General features: G+C 37.3%; 1 protein-coding gene and 1 long non-coding RNA gene across 14 annotated transcripts in view; one reads left to right on the plus strand and one right to left on the minus strand.

Annotated features, from left to right (window-relative positions):
* The window catches only part of LOC309392304, a 114,252-nt gene that overhangs the window by 79,684 nt on the left and 19,116 nt on the right, over window positions 1-15,452 (plus strand). For 2 of the 3 annotated variants that reach the window (XR_014175417.1, XR_014175418.1), the window contains 2 exons: window positions 3,587-3,794; window positions 7,424-7,535. This is a non-coding gene — a long non-coding RNA (uncharacterized lncRNA). The remainder of the gene's footprint in view (window positions 1-3,586; window positions 3,795-7,423; window positions 7,536-15,452) is intronic. The other variant, XR_014175419.1, reaches the window with a different exon arrangement.
* Window positions 1-15,452, minus strand: part of CTNND2 (catenin delta 2) — a 525,796-nt gene that overhangs the window by 7,803 nt on the left and 502,541 nt on the right. For 4 of the 11 annotated variants that reach the window (XM_081953368.1, XM_081953372.1, XM_081953370.1 and 1 more), the window contains 2 exons: window positions 7,490-7,621; window positions 1,817-1,890 (listed from right to left, as the gene is read on the minus strand). In XM_081953368.1, the coding sequence (XP_081809494.1) occupies window positions 1,817-1,890; window positions 7,490-7,621 (206 nt within the window). The other 7 variants (XM_081953365.1, XM_081953369.1, XM_081953367.1 and 4 more) reach the window with 5 other exon arrangements.

Consider the following 15,452-nt stretch of genomic DNA (forward strand, 5'->3'; position numbering starts at 1 on the left):
CATGGTATCCTACTGCGACGACTCGAGAGGTTGGGAGTGGGGGGCACTGTTTTACGGTGGTTCTCCTCCTACCTGTTGGATCGGTCGCAGTTCGTGTTGACTGGCGGGCAGGGATTGACCCCCTGGCGCATCACTTGTGGGGTGCCCCAGGGGTCGGTTTCTCACCCCTCCTGTTCAACATATATATGAAACCGCTGGGCGAGATCATCCGTGGTTTTGGGGTACGGTATCATCAATATGCTGATGATACCCAACTTTTCATCTCTACCCCAAACCACCCAAACAATGCCCTCGACGTGATGTCCTGATGCCTGGAGGCTGTGCGGATCTGGCTGGGGAGGAACAGGCTCAGGCTCAATCCCTCCAAGACTGAGTGGCTGTAGTTTCCGTCATCCTGATTTGTGCATCTTGTTCCATCTTTGATGATAGGGGGAGAAATTTTAGCCCCCTCAGAGAAGGCCCGCAATCTGGGAGTCCTCCTGGATACGCGGCTTAGTTTAGAAGAATACCTGACGGTCGTGGCCAGGGGGGCCTTTTACCAGGTTCGTCTGGTACGTCAGTTGCACCCCTTCCTGGATCGGGATGCTCTGTGCACAGTCACTCATGCCCTCGTCCTTTCTCGCCTGGACTACTGCAACACTCTCTACATGGAGCTGCCCTTGAAGAGCACCCGGAGGCTTCAGCTGGTCCAGAATGCGGCCCTGCGGGTTATCATGGGGGTACCTAGGTGCTCCCATGTTACACCCCTTTTAGGCGGCCTGCACTGGTTGCCGGTTGTTTTCCGGGTGCGATTCAAGGTATTAATTATGACCTTTAAAGCGCTCCATCGCTTAGGCCCAGGGTACCTGCGAGACCACCTACTGCCACCAGTAGCCTCCCACCGTCCAGTACAATCCCACAGAGTTGGCCTCCTCAGAGTGCCGTTGGCCAGACAGTGTCAGCTGGTGACCCCCAGGGGGAGAGCCTTCTCTGTGGGAGCGCCTTCCCTCTGGAATGAGCTGCCCCCGGAGCTTCGCATAATCCCTGACCTCCGGTCCTTCCGACGCGCCCTAAAAAGTTGGCTTTTCCAGCAAGCCGGCCTGGCTTGTTAATGTTAATTTTATCTCATTTTTTAAAATGTTATTGTCCTATTAATTGGGTTTGTTTTTTGGATATGTATCTAATTTCTTTTTAACTTTCGGGATGTGTGTTTTTTAATGTTGTACACTGCCCTGAGTCCTTTGGGAGAAGGGCGGCATATAAATCCAATAAAACAAACAAACAAACAAACAAACAAAAACAAACAAGATACACACAACAGTCGATGATGAAATACATAATCCTCTATGTGTCTTCATTTACATGATAGCCATTTTTTTAATTGTGAAGGAATTTAAGATATTCATTGAAAGCTAGTAAACTGACTTTTTAAACTACTATAAAACAATCACTGAAAGCTCTTTTCACAAATATGTGCTTACTGTTTTCCATTTTCATGAAAATATATTTCTAATATTGGTCTCTATCTTTCACTTTTTCACATTCCTCTAAACACTCCCGTCAGCAACTTCCTGAGCAATGGAGCTTCCTTGCCTCATTTTTCTCTTATATACATATTTATGCCACAGAAAATGTGAAAAACATATATTAGAGATGTTTAATATAAGTTGCATTTCCATAATTTACTGATAAATATAGCTTTTACCAGGATAGACTTGAGAAAAGTTCGTATCAGTGAAACATTGAATAGTTTTTCAACTATGATTCTTTAAAATTATTGCAGCTATATTAATTTATTTTTTTAGTTCAAAAGGGAATAAGTTGATTTACCACTTACCTGGTTGTGTTTGATATCTTCAGCAGGTGCACCGTAAGAATTTCTATACAAAGTAGAGATTCCAGAGTTCTGACCTATAAGTGGGAAAAATAGGGATTATGTTATTAGTCAAAATGGGTTATATATGTGAACTAGTAGCAGTGGTGGGCAAATTCAATAAGCCCTTATTAGCAATGATTTATTGAATCATCTACAATAAAGAACATGTGACTGACATGTTTGTACTTCATCCCTTCCATATATTAGGAAACTAGAAATCTTTATGCTGCACCGAAGCCAGTCACAGATACTTACTACATACAGATTTCTTGAAAACATTTTAACAGTGAGAAGTAGCTGTGAAATCAATCTTACATCAATGAACAATTGACTCTGTCTGTCCAAGATGTATTAGCAAACAAGAGATTAAGGGAAGACCGCACACCGGAAAGAGAGCAGTTATGTAGGAACTCTTTGCTAAATCACTCTATGCTTTGCAGAGCCATAAATAAATGTATGAATTTTCGGTTTAAAGCTGTATCAAAAAGATTGAGCTGTCACAAAAAAAAACTTTTTCAGAACCCAATGCAGCATACAAACTCCTGGATCACTAAGAATGGTTCAAGGGAGATTTGATTCCTCTTGAACTTTTCTGGGAAAATGTGCTTTGTTTATTTAAGGTAGTATATACTCCGATGCTCAACCAAAAAATCTGATTTTCTTTGCTGTCATATTTAGTGGAGGAAAACCATAGAAAGGGTAGATATAATAGAACTATAGACATACACAATATATCTGATGAGTTTTTTAAAACGAGTGATGCAAGATGTTATAGTTGATATAAATGAAACATTATATAATTACCCTAAATGTATATATTTTACATACATAGTAATCTTGTGGTCTTAGAATGTCTGGCTACATATTACTTTTAAAAGCTAGTTATTCTAGCAGGTTTCGTCAGGGAATCTATTTTCTCAAGATTCAACCAATGGTTATTAGAACGAAAATTGCATGACTTCCTTTCCATATGATGAGAGAATAATGTCCAGTTTTCTGTGTGGTAATCTATTTTATAACTTTTATGGGTTGTTTCTGAAGCCTACAAGCCAAATATAGCAATCTATTTTGTGAGCGTTCAGTTAGGATAAGAGTCTAACATGTGGGCTGCCAGTGATCAAGTGTACTCCTTTACATTCCCCCAGATTTTATTGTTCACCCGTAAATGTCCATCAAGATGCAAACTGTGGGCATATATGTGTAGTATGTATATGAGAAAGTATTTACTCACACTCACATAGACTTTATACCTGGAAATCAGCTAAGAATATGCGATGGGATCATTGTAAATGCATGTTGGACAAATATTAAAATTCAGTAGTAAATAACTATTTAATTAAAATATTTCATCAGTCATCATTTTAAAATACAACATTAAAAATCTACCTGCTTCTTGGGGGGAAAACTCAGTCCTCAATGAATGTATATTTAGCTAATAACATTAAAATTACTTCTCCTTTTCTGGTGCTAAGATTCTAAAGCTATCAGCATTAAACGGACAACAGCTGTTCCAGAACAAGCATCCTTAATATCATTCATTAACAACTTGGACCCCCACATATAGTAGGTGTATCCAGAATTATGCAAACAAGGTAGTACTTGTTTTATGTTCTTCTCAATGAATAAAAAGAAATTTAGGCCTCAAAATGCTCTTGAAAATGCAAGTGTTATCAGTAAACTGATAATTATTTAAAAGACATCTTGACACATCTGTGTTCTTTTGTTGGGAAGGTCTTATAAAAGGATTACAAGAGGTTGAATCAGAACAAGATTGTCACTCACTGACCACATCAGGTATTTTTACAATTGGACTGCAATTTCAGATTCAAGGACTTAACTCAGAGAACTGCAACCAACAGACTGGACAATAATGGGTGGACCTGGAAGTTGCTACAGCTCTACTATCTCCCTCCCTGGTGTCACCAAAGCTGGCTCAAAGGTAGGAGTGGCTCCATATTCCTAATAGTCTCCTATGCCAAGTACAGTGCAGCTGTGATCAAGACTTTTATGGCATACTATCTCTGACTCTGCAACTTCAATCCAAAGTTTTTTTTAGTTATCTAAAAAAATCTGACTGCAAATCAACTGTTAGAGTTTAAAAAGAAAGGCTCAGAATGCTGGGGTTTCATATCATGCTTTATTGAACTGTTTAATGTTTGGTTGATTCTGGTTTTCTTTTATGTCAGTTGAAAGCTCTTTGTCAAGGTGGTAATTCAGTTCATACATAATCAAACAGAATAATTGTTCATTTAGTCTTCGTTTGCTCTTCAGATTTGATGTGGTAACCATCTGCCACAAGCTCTGCTCTGGTAACCTGTAAAATCAAAATAAGATTTGTAATCTCTGTTCATAACCAGACAACATAAGATATTACAGATGACATTTGTTTTGGCTTGAAAGTCTAGTCTCATAAGATACTTGACTATCTGGCAGGGCAAAAATGAGACTCCTATGAGTCTTTGCATTATTACTGTAGCCAGCTAAAATGCAAGATAGAGGGAGCAAGGGGAAAGTAAGAAACACCACAAGAACTGGAATAACAAAATCTTGCAAAAGTCACTGGTTAAAAAGTGAGAAAAGAAAATGATAGACTAGCTAACTTTGCATGGAACAGGTTAATAAACATGCTCCCATTCTAGCATATATCAGTCTGGCCCTTTATATTGCTCAATTAGATTCCAACAAGCAAGGTTGTGCTTATACAGTAGCTATGTAAGGAGTAGTCAACCATATACTTGTCCCACACAACCCAGACATGGCATTGAGGGATAGTGAGTGATAAGAGTTATCTACCCCATGACATCAAAAATACGAAGAATCAGCACAACAAATTACACTAGGGAAGAAGCTAAAATGGGCTCTTAAACATAAAATCCAATTCTAAACAGTACCTTATCTGTTGCTGTTTTGCTGTTCTTCAAAAGTTCTTGATGAATCAGTTTTGTAATGAAGGATTCATGGGCTTCAGATGATCAGAACTATTGTTCTCGTAGAGTTCATTTAATCTTTTGGCTCCACTGGATGACATTTGGGGTATGCTATACGTTATGGTATGATGGAACGGCATTGCTGTTTAACAAGAAGCTTAGAATGATAGCTCTTGAGAGACTGGTCTCCTATTATCAAACAAAATTGCTGAAAGGAACAGCTATCAAGCATCATAATCTAGAGCAGTGAATCCATTTGGTTTTACTACAGTCTAATGCTTTTAAATAGTTTTCCTCCAGCTTGTCCTTTTACTCCCTCAACATACATATTTAGGTAAGGATATTTCAACTGTGTTCCAAGAATTTGATGGGGTTCTGTGAGAAAATAAGGACCAAAAACATCTCCTTTTATTCAAAGATTATCAATTGTATATGCAACATTTTTAAAGATATAATAGAAAAGGCAAGGCTTGTCAGCTTTATCTTGGAACCTCTCTTTTTCTAGAAGGATGTTTGTGCTCATTATGGTTTGTCTCTGTTTTTTTTAAATTAACAGGTTTTGCATGCTGGTGGAATTTGAAAATCCTTGGTTTAGATAGTACCACCTACATATGTTCTTATTATTAGGAAACTTCCTGTTATTCCTATTATAATAACCTTAAAAGATGGAGAAATTATTAGCATCAGGTTAAATTTAGTTCTGTGGCTTGTTAACAAAATTGATAAATGTTACCCTTTTCCCTAAGTAAATTACTTTAATCTCCTTAAAATATTTCCTGTAGAGACAGATGAGTGGAAAACTAAACTCTCTTTGCTCTGTGTATGGTGACCATACTCTCATTTTCATCCCAGAAAGCCATCAGTATAACTTTATTCTGCTGAAAAAAAGAAGTTAATAGAGGATGTGTAACAAATATAAAATTGTCCCTGTGGTGAGGAAGAGGTGAAAAGCTGGTACAGAACTTCACAACTGATGGAGTATCATTTAGTTCAGGGGTCCCCAACCCCAGGTCTGTGGATTGACACCTGAACAAGTGAACAAAGCCCCATCCACACACATGTGGGATCCAAGCAGAGCATGAGTCTCCCTGATCTGTGGAAAAAACACTCTTCTCAGAACTGGTCCTTGGCGCTGAACAGATTGGGAGCCACTGATTTAGCTGACTACCTATGACTAAAAATATACTAAAAATCAGTAAAATTAGTTACTACAATAGCAATGTCTTATTATTAGCATAATTGCCAGACAAATCTAAAACTGATAAATGGTGGAATTTTGGAGAAATGAATGGACATCGACCAATGCAGATGTCCTTCTCCTCCCCCCCTTAAGATCTTTTGAAGCATTAAAGGGCTCTCTTCCCATCAGGGGAATGGTGAGGTTTTTCTCTGTCTCATGGTAACATAAGGAGAAAAGATGATGTCCATATGCAAAGGGCACCTGTTTGCACAATAGAGACCTTTTATCAGTATCAGAGTTCTTCTAAATGATGTCACAGATATAACATCTGGAAAGGCAAAGAAGCTCATACTGTATAATGAATGTAAACACTTGAGTGATGTTATAATCACCAATAAAGGTATGGCATTAAACCAGCCTTTCCCAACTTGATGTGTTCCACGTGTAATGCTCTTGGCTCCTCAAATGACCAACTCCATCAATCGCAACCAATGATAGTGGATTATGGAATTTGTAGATTGAAATATCTGGACAGTATTAGAATCCTTACATGCAGCTGAAATTAAATCTAGCTTTATGTTATTTTTTGTAACAAATTGTTTCTAAACAGATGATGATTTTCATGCCATCTTCCCAAATGTATTAATTACATTATCTGAAGTTGGGTAGCATTCAATATGCTCTTCTGCCATGACCTGTTAAAGACTTCTATTTTAAATGAAAAAAATACTTCCTAGAACTCTTTTATACCCCTTTTCAAGAAACAGCATAAACATTACAATTTTAAATAGCAATAAATATAACTGTAAAATTAAGCCATTTTTTTTGTGGGAAGAAGCTAATTAGCAATTGTTAAAGAAAGAAAATTACATTCCCTAGATAATGCAGAGCTGTAAAAAAAGGAATTTGGGCTGTCACAAGCAGTGATTGACTCCACATGGGATGAATTACAGTATTATAATTCCTGCCAAAGCACAACAATATCTAAAGATGATTGTGTGTGCTCTCCAATATTTTTATTAAGCAACAATAAGTGGTTCATACATACATCCTTCAGTTTAAAATAGTGTTTTACGTCTTTCGGTTTAAAGCATGCTGGTAAAAAAAATATGTGAGTTGAAGTTCACATATCTTAAAAATTGCTAAAGTTGAGAAATACTGCTTTAAAGGGAGGAGGAGGAGGAGAAAGGAGAAATGAAATCAGATAAATCGTTTTTCCTTTTATAGGGGAAATAGAATTAGGATGCCAGATTCCTATAGTAAACATTATGGTGCAGAGATTGAAGGCTTGGAGTTTTGAAATAAAAGTTTAAATGTGACATTCAATAGATATGCAAATTGAATTCAGTCAAATTGTTGGCTCAAAATGTTTAGCAATATATGAGTAGAAGACTTGAATGTAGTTTACAAAGACTGTAAAACTTAAAACATGCTTACTAAGTATGTCTGTATTACCAACAGAGTCAATTCCAACCCAGAAGGTTTTCTTCCACAATGTTTATATATCACATACAATTCTTGGCTCACCTGTCATGGTGTCTTTTCTAGAAGTATGCTCTCCTTTATTCCCATGGTAAGTAGCATTTGTTCCAGTTGACTCATAATCTGTTTTTCTTTCTTTTAAACTGATCATTTCCCGAGGGGAGGCTGGGGCACTTGCTACAAACAAAAACAAATGCAGATTTTAGAACTCTGACTGAATGAGTTACATAGTAAAGTATATAAACACCTGTTCTAAGCAATGCAGCAAGCTTGAAAAGAATATCTTTAAAACTAGTTTCATTTGAAAATCTGTGGCATCTGGACATACATAAAACTCATAAGTGGAAATAATCTTGATCATATAACAGAAATTAAATTTAACATATTGCTTTTGAACATCAGCTGTTTAAAATATTTGTCTTATAGAAGAGGGAAAGGTAAAGTCACTGAGATAAACCATGACAGCTCTGCATCTGTTGAACCCCATTGATACAGATCAGATCAATCAATAGCATCACACACATAAGGAATAGAATAATGGAATAGCACATAGACTTATATACCACTTCACAGTGCTTTACAGCAATTTACAGAGTCAGCATATTGCCCCCAACAATCTGGGTCCTCATTTTACTGATCCCAGAAGGACGGAAGGCATTCAAATCCAACCTTGAGCCAGTGAGAATTGAACTGCCAAACTGCTGCCAGTCAGCAGAAGTAGCCTGCAGTACTGCATTCTAACAACTGTGCCACCATAGCTCTTACAATAGTGACGATTATGTCACCACAGGCCAAATATGGCACTCCTGAACCTTTCTAGAATTATTCAAAGGTACAGTACATGAATTCCATAAAATCTGTCATAATGGGAGGATGTTTCATTTGACTTCACTTATCTTTTATGATTTACCACTTTGTGACCCAGAATCACACTCGTATTCTATTCATATCAGTTCCACAAAGGCCCAGATCTAAAATAGCAGATTATGAAATGTAATATACCCAGTACTGATTTGATACTCTCGTATACTTTCAATGATGGCTTTTTGTTAAGATGCACAGCAGCAAGGGGAAGTTTTTGCTCCAAGCAAGGGATAAATAAAACATCGTTTGACTAATAATTAAAGACAGCCTTCAGCTCCCCTTTCACCAATTATTAAAGACTTCACTAGTTCCCTTTCTTTTAGGCAAAAAAGGGAGGTTTGGAAACTTAAACTTTCTGCTGTGATTTCCTGAGTCTTTTCATCCTTAGTGGAGCCCAATATGTTTTTTTTTTAATTGAGAAGCAGTTTGTTTCAAGCTCCTCCTTCAGGACCAAAGAACCCAATCTAGTCATACCTGATTAATTCCTAAACTAAATTTAGCTAGCAAGTATGATATACATGCTTTTCAATGCTATGGGATCATCAAATCAGAAGGTATTGTGGAAGTGTGTGGACTGAGATATATCCTTTCAAGAGGCATGCTTGTAATCCACCAGGTTTGTACTTCAGAGAGCAGTATACCTTGTACATAAACTCCAAAAATAGATGCTTTTCTTTCAAGTGAAGCTATTATCAACATTGCTATTAATCAAACATAGTAATCAAATTCTCTAGGCCCAGATAAAGTTATTATACAGCTTGCCATCCTTGTCTTTTTATATTGCAAATTAGCTGGATTTGTAATGTTTGGTGAAGTTTTTTTATTCATTTTTTCCAAAAGGGGAAATCTGCTAGCTATCTGGAACACTTTGATTGCAGCAAGCCTCTACCAATTCAAAATAAATGCATGCTGCTTCTTTGCTTATTCACAGTGAAGATGCAATTGATTTCTTAAGAGAAAGCACACAGGGAGCCTGATGTATGCTTTCTCCTTACCTAATACTTGAAAATCTTATTTGCTTATTCTACTAGGTCTTAAAAAAAACTAGCTACATTTTCTTTTTCCAGCCTTCTCTATTGTTTCCCAGCAAAAATTAGCAGATCTTGCAATTAGTTTTCTAGGTTTCTTAGTAGGGCTTCCAATTTTTTTCTTGATGAAGAATCTTTGGCTGCTTGGAATTACTCAACAATGACTGTGCTTGGATAAAGGATTTTTTTGTAGCCACACATCCTTGAAATCTTCACAGTCACCAGCTCTTTTGAACCAACAGTGCAGAAAACTTGAATGTTACTGTTTTTCATGCTTTTGGCCACCTCATTGTTCTCTTATAAAATTGAATTTGATTTTCTTAAATTTCATTCATGGATTTTGGTATTTTGGCCCTATCCCATTTGCTATCTATTCAATCATGCTGAGGCCACACATTGTAAGTTTGCTCTCAGTTATTATAAAATATATTAATAAATTATGCCAAAACCCAGTGAAAATGGATAGTAATGACAGTTTACCCAAAGGCTTTAGAAACATCAAGGAAAAACTGTGTGGCAAAATCCATTATACAATCTCCAATCTCTTCATAATTTGAGAGAGAATATTTTCAAAACAAAAATGAACACAGCGATATGCAATCTTACATGAATTAGACAGTGACAATTATTTATTAGCATAGGTAATATATTCAGAATGTATTCAAATCAACAAGGAAGGGGAGAAACCAGAACAATAAGTAACCAAAATTTACAAACCTCTGTAAATTCTATGACTACCCACCAATCTGTGTTATGTCACTAATGGTAAAATTGGGTAAGAATGCAATTTCCCATGTGAGTAACCCAAATAGTATATAGCAGAATCTTGCTGTAATGGGAGGTTGGCATCCATGGGTGATTGTTACTATTATAAAGTACTGTAGAGGAAAAAAACCAGCTCTGTAACTCTGTGCCCATAAAGCCCATATAGCCTACTTGATACAAAGATTCAAGGCTCATCCAAGCAAGAAATGGGAACCTGAATCCCAAGAGAAGAAAATGTGTACACTTTCCATTTCTACAGTGTGAGAACAAAAATGCTCAGCTATAGATGACAGAGATCAGAAACTACAGGTAAAAGCTGCTGAATTTCTCAGATGTTATATACCTGAATTGCTTGGTTGAATGTAAAGCACTGCTTCAGGCCCTGCTGGTATATTGGCCTTCTGTAAGGTCTTAGTTTTTCCTCTAGGCAATGGGTCAGAATGCTGGATAAGTCCATCTAGAAATGAAATGATTTGAATGGGAATATGTTGCTTTTAATCCCAGTTGTTCTATACTGAATATCTTGAGTTCTGTTGCTGTTGCAAATTTAACAGCCATATACAATGTGTACATAAAACAGTAAGGTTAATGTGAGGCAAATAACACTTAGAAACACTAAAACCAAGTTGGAATACTGCTGCATAATCATGTGGCCACTACCCTCCCCCTCCCCCATCTGCCTAAAAGCAGTACTTCCAGCTCCTTTGTAAAACCCCATAATCCAGACAACAAGAATAAGTAATAAAGGGGAAGAACCCAACAATCCTGGATTTGTATTTTGTCCCATTCAACTCCATGGATATAGCATGGCACCAACTAACAAATGAGCAAGAGTAGAGGAAAGAGATGTCCAGTTTTGGACTGTTAGTAACAAATCTATCTATCTATCTATCCAACCAACCAACTAACCAGCCAGCCAAACAGAAACTCACACAAGCAACAATGGCAAATACTTTATTGACCAGCATTTGGGAGGAAGTGGGACCCAAAAGATTAAGAAATATGAGAAGTTGTTCATCAGCAGGTGGGGAGCAAGCATAGGATCTTGTGCATTATTGCCAGTCATAGTATGTAAGTTGTCATGCAGGTTCTCAATTCTGTGCATTCTTCTGGACACTTGTAAGGAAATATTTCTCCTCTCCTGTTTTTAACAGGCTGTGAGATAGTTCTTGTATTTGGAGGACAGTCTGTAGGAAATAATTGGAAATGGAAAGAATTAGCTTCAGGCAGTGAGTGGAAGACATTATTTTTAAAATCTGAATACATAGATATTTGTTGGTAGAAGGAGAGAAGAGTGAGTGATGCCATCTGATTCTTTTTCAGTGTTTATACTTCAGCCTCCAATCCCCACTGGGGAAAGAGACTTTTGGTGTCTGTGAACATAGCCATGTTTAAGGCCAAAGCAGCTATGCCTTTGAGGCCAAAGGAATGCATATAGCATTTTTGGGAAGCTCAATGGGTGTGATGAGTGGGGCAATGATGCAAAGTGATGAACTAAATTATTTTTCCTTGCTTGAGTGAGGAAGTCTGTGCAATACCACTAATTTTCCACAAAAGTAGTAAAAAGAAGTATCTTAAAAAGTCTTAAAAAGAAAAAAACTTCATGTGGGTGCTGTAATGGTTTGTTTTGTTGTATACATGTGTTGCTTTCTCAGGCAGAATTGTGTGTGAGTGAAATGGATGACTGGTGTCAACAGCTGCAAAGTTTAATCTGAGGAGGGATAAGTGCTTTCTGAGTGCGAAAACATTTCCTTTTGTCATTACAGTGTAGGCAAGTCATCTTATTTACAAAGGGAAGGGGGAAGTAGTCACAGCAATGAACACTTTGTTGTGATTGTTCTTTTTTGCTTACCTGTGTGAGTTGTTCTATCCAGGTGTTCTCCACTTCTTGGAATGCAATTTGATGCGGAATATTTAGATTCAGATTCCTTGCATTCATTCTCTATGTGACTACTAAGCACAGAGATTAGCAACATATTCAAGTTTCTGTAAGGGTTTCAGGTAGGGTTTTTCCCACTGGTAAAGTTTCTTCTTGTGAAATTTAAGCATGCAATAGAGTAATAATATTAAACAAGAAATTCAAAAAGAAGATGAGGAAGAGAATGTTTAATAAAGGTAACTTGGTTTTACTATTTAAATATTTGATATGGTTAAGAAACAAACTATATCAGGAAGCAGATTAATTAAAATAAAGATTAAACACATTTGTTTTCTGTGAGATACTGGTAATGAAATGAAAATGCAATGTAATTTTCCTGGACAAGCACTGCTACGTGTTCCCTCTTGCTAAATCTGGCAAACTGTTGACCTAATATGATGGGAACACTTAACATCGATACAGGTGGTACTTTTGTGTGTTATGATTCAAAGGCTCATCTAACAACAAAATTGTTCCTTATTTTGTATATCCCAAATGAAAATAATCAGAACTTGTTTATTTTTGCTCTTCCTGAAAGAAATTCCTTAAATATCAATTCTGTGTATTTGCCAGTGAAAGACTGGAGATTTCATATGTGGAATTATTGAATTCATTCATAAAAAAACCACTACTGATAATCTTTTATGATACCTTAGAGAATATAAGGGAATATTCATGAATCTAAAATGTGCTTGGGCATACCTAGTAACACCATCCAAAGTTATATATGATGCAAAATACCAGTTATAATACACTACTAATTTCTATGGAAGTTCAGCTAATTGCCTATTGATCCAATTCATAGTCAGCATAAAAAAAATAGGAAGCTTTGATAGTACATCCAAAGAGATTGGGTAGTGGTGGTGGAGGAAGTGAAGGAAAGAGGAACAATCTACGAAGACTTTTCTCAGAACGCTAGATTGGGAAGTTAAAAACTTGGAATGGGATACAATCAAGCTTGATTCAAAAGCTTTGGCTCCTGAGGTCACTGAGCTGCCACCCGAAAATGCTATTACTGTGATTTCTGCTGCCTGGAACTGCCCGAGAAGGGGCAGGTAGAGTGGGCACTGCAGAGATCGCGATACCAGCATTTTGGGTGGCAACGCCGCGATCTCAGAAGCCAAAGCCTTTGAATCAAGCTTGATTGTACTCCATTTCAGGTTTTGAACTTCCCAGTCTAGCATTCTGATAAATCTACCCTCTCTGAGGCACCTTTCATTTGCAGCAGGAGGAGGAGGGCAGCTTAAAGCAGCACCTCCTTAAACCAAAACCTCTGAGTGACTGGGAAAGAAAGCTGTGCTTTTCGGGCGGCAGTTTTCGGCAGTTCCAAGCACAACTTTCTTTCCCAGTTACCCAGAAGCTTTGGTACACTCCGCCCTCACCCTCCTCCTCCTGCAAGCAAAAGATGCTTCAGAGATTCAGTGGGCAGCTCAGGGGAGACAATGGCCACAATGACTTCACTCCCCAGCAATGTGAGGAGCCGTTGCCACCACCACCACCACCGCCTGAGCCCTCCCGGAAGCCGAGCCGAGCGGGAGCTCCAAAAGCGAAAGGTTTCTCCTTTCCAGCCACCACGATCTCTGCAGCGCCCGCTTCACCTGCCCCTTTTCCAGATGACCCAGGCGGCTACATTAGGAGTAGAAGACGCACCCAGATTTTCACCCTCTTTTTTGGAGTAAAAAGGTGCATCTTATAATCAGAAAAATACGGTAATCCAGCATGATAAGAAGATGTCCAAACCCATATACCCAAAAGCTCTAGCAATGATGAACAATAATCAGGAACAGCTACTACATGTATAATATATTGAAATACAGTAATTATTATAATGTATATAATGCAAATTTTTAGTACAAATTATTTCACATATTGTCTTCCTTTAGCAGGCCCATAATTATCAATAATTTAAAACTAATCAATCAATGATATGTCTGAGTATAGATTTGAACCTAGATTACTAAAATAATAAGTGCAATAATCTCTCAACTTGACAAAACCCACACAATATCGGAAATGGGAACTGCTTCTTTTCTGCTTTTTAATTTTTTTAAAAATTGTATTTAAAAGTTAAAATACAACTCCAATAAAAATGTGAAGCAAAATCAAACAAGACAAAAAGAAAGAAATAATAATAATTTCCAGAAAGCCTTATTCACTTCAATCATTGTCCCTGGTCCATCCAGAATCAAATACCCTTGAATGATTCTTAGTAACAAAACTTTTCCTTAAAATTAATACTGGGGTCTTTCCACATAACTGCATTTCCAAAGTCATAAATCTCTGTTGTAGATACCTTCATATAATTATTTTTCAAATATTCTGTCATCTCTGTTTTTTTAGATTCATAGCCCTTTCTACCTTATCTACCAAATCTGTAATTTTCCAACAAAGTTTCTCCTCCTCCAACTCTGTTGCAACAGATTAATTTCCAATCCATCTGACTGCAAATCTAATTCTGTTGTTGCCTGCATCTGAATAGCATCTTTAGGGTGATTTATAATTGTTGTTGCATTACTGAACTTATCTAAATTTTCAAAAAAAGCTTTTAAGGTAAGAAGCATTCTTCTTTCAAACACTTCGCTGAAAGCTTTTGTTGTTATCATTTTTAGTGTACTCCAAAAACACACAATTCACCTCAAGGACAATCTGTTCCAGTCAACTAACTGCAGGAGGAATTGAGATATTTTTTCCCAGCATAGAGAGTAAATAGAAGAGATAAAATGGAAAGTCCCTGCCTCTTTAAGAAGAAAAAAAGATCAGAGAAATTTTCAGAAATAAAATACAGTGAAATAGCAGAGTTTTTATAAAAAGTGGTAAAACAAAGTCCTTACTATAAGAGTCCAATGTAAATATGTTCACTTACACTATGTAACTAAACTTATTGAAAGAAAAAAAAGATAAGTATAAAAAGTGGAAAGAGGGGGACATAACTAAGGCAGAATATCAGCAAATAGCCTGAGCCTGTAAAGATGAAGTAAGGAAAGCTAAGGGTCACAATGAAGAAAGGCTTGCCACAAAAGTAAAAAATAACAAAAAAAAATCTTCTTCCAACATGTTAAAAACAAGAAAAAGGTTAAGGAAACAATTGGTCCATTGCTGGGAGAAAGTGGCAAGAAGGTGACAAGCAACAGGGAGAAAGCAGAACTATTTAACTCATTTTTTGCATCTGTCTTTACACAAAGGGATAAAACAGTCCAACCTATCAAAAACAGCACCACAAAAATCAGATTAGGAACACAAATTGAAATAGGGAAGAAAATGGTAAGTGAGCACCTGTCTACCCTAGACGAGTTCAAATCACCAGGACCGGACGGATTACACCCCAGGGTTCTGAAGGAACTGGCAGATGAGATCTCAGAACCACTGAACTATATCTTTCAGAGATCCTGGAGCAGAGGGGAACTGCCAGAGGACTGGAAAAGAGCTGATGTGG

The sequence above is a fragment of the Natrix helvetica genome (assembly GCF_964273705.1).
Source record: "Natrix helvetica genome assembly, chromosome: 4".
NCBI classification, from domain to species: Eukaryota; Metazoa; Chordata; class Lepidosauria; order Squamata; family Natricidae; genus Natrix; species Natrix helvetica.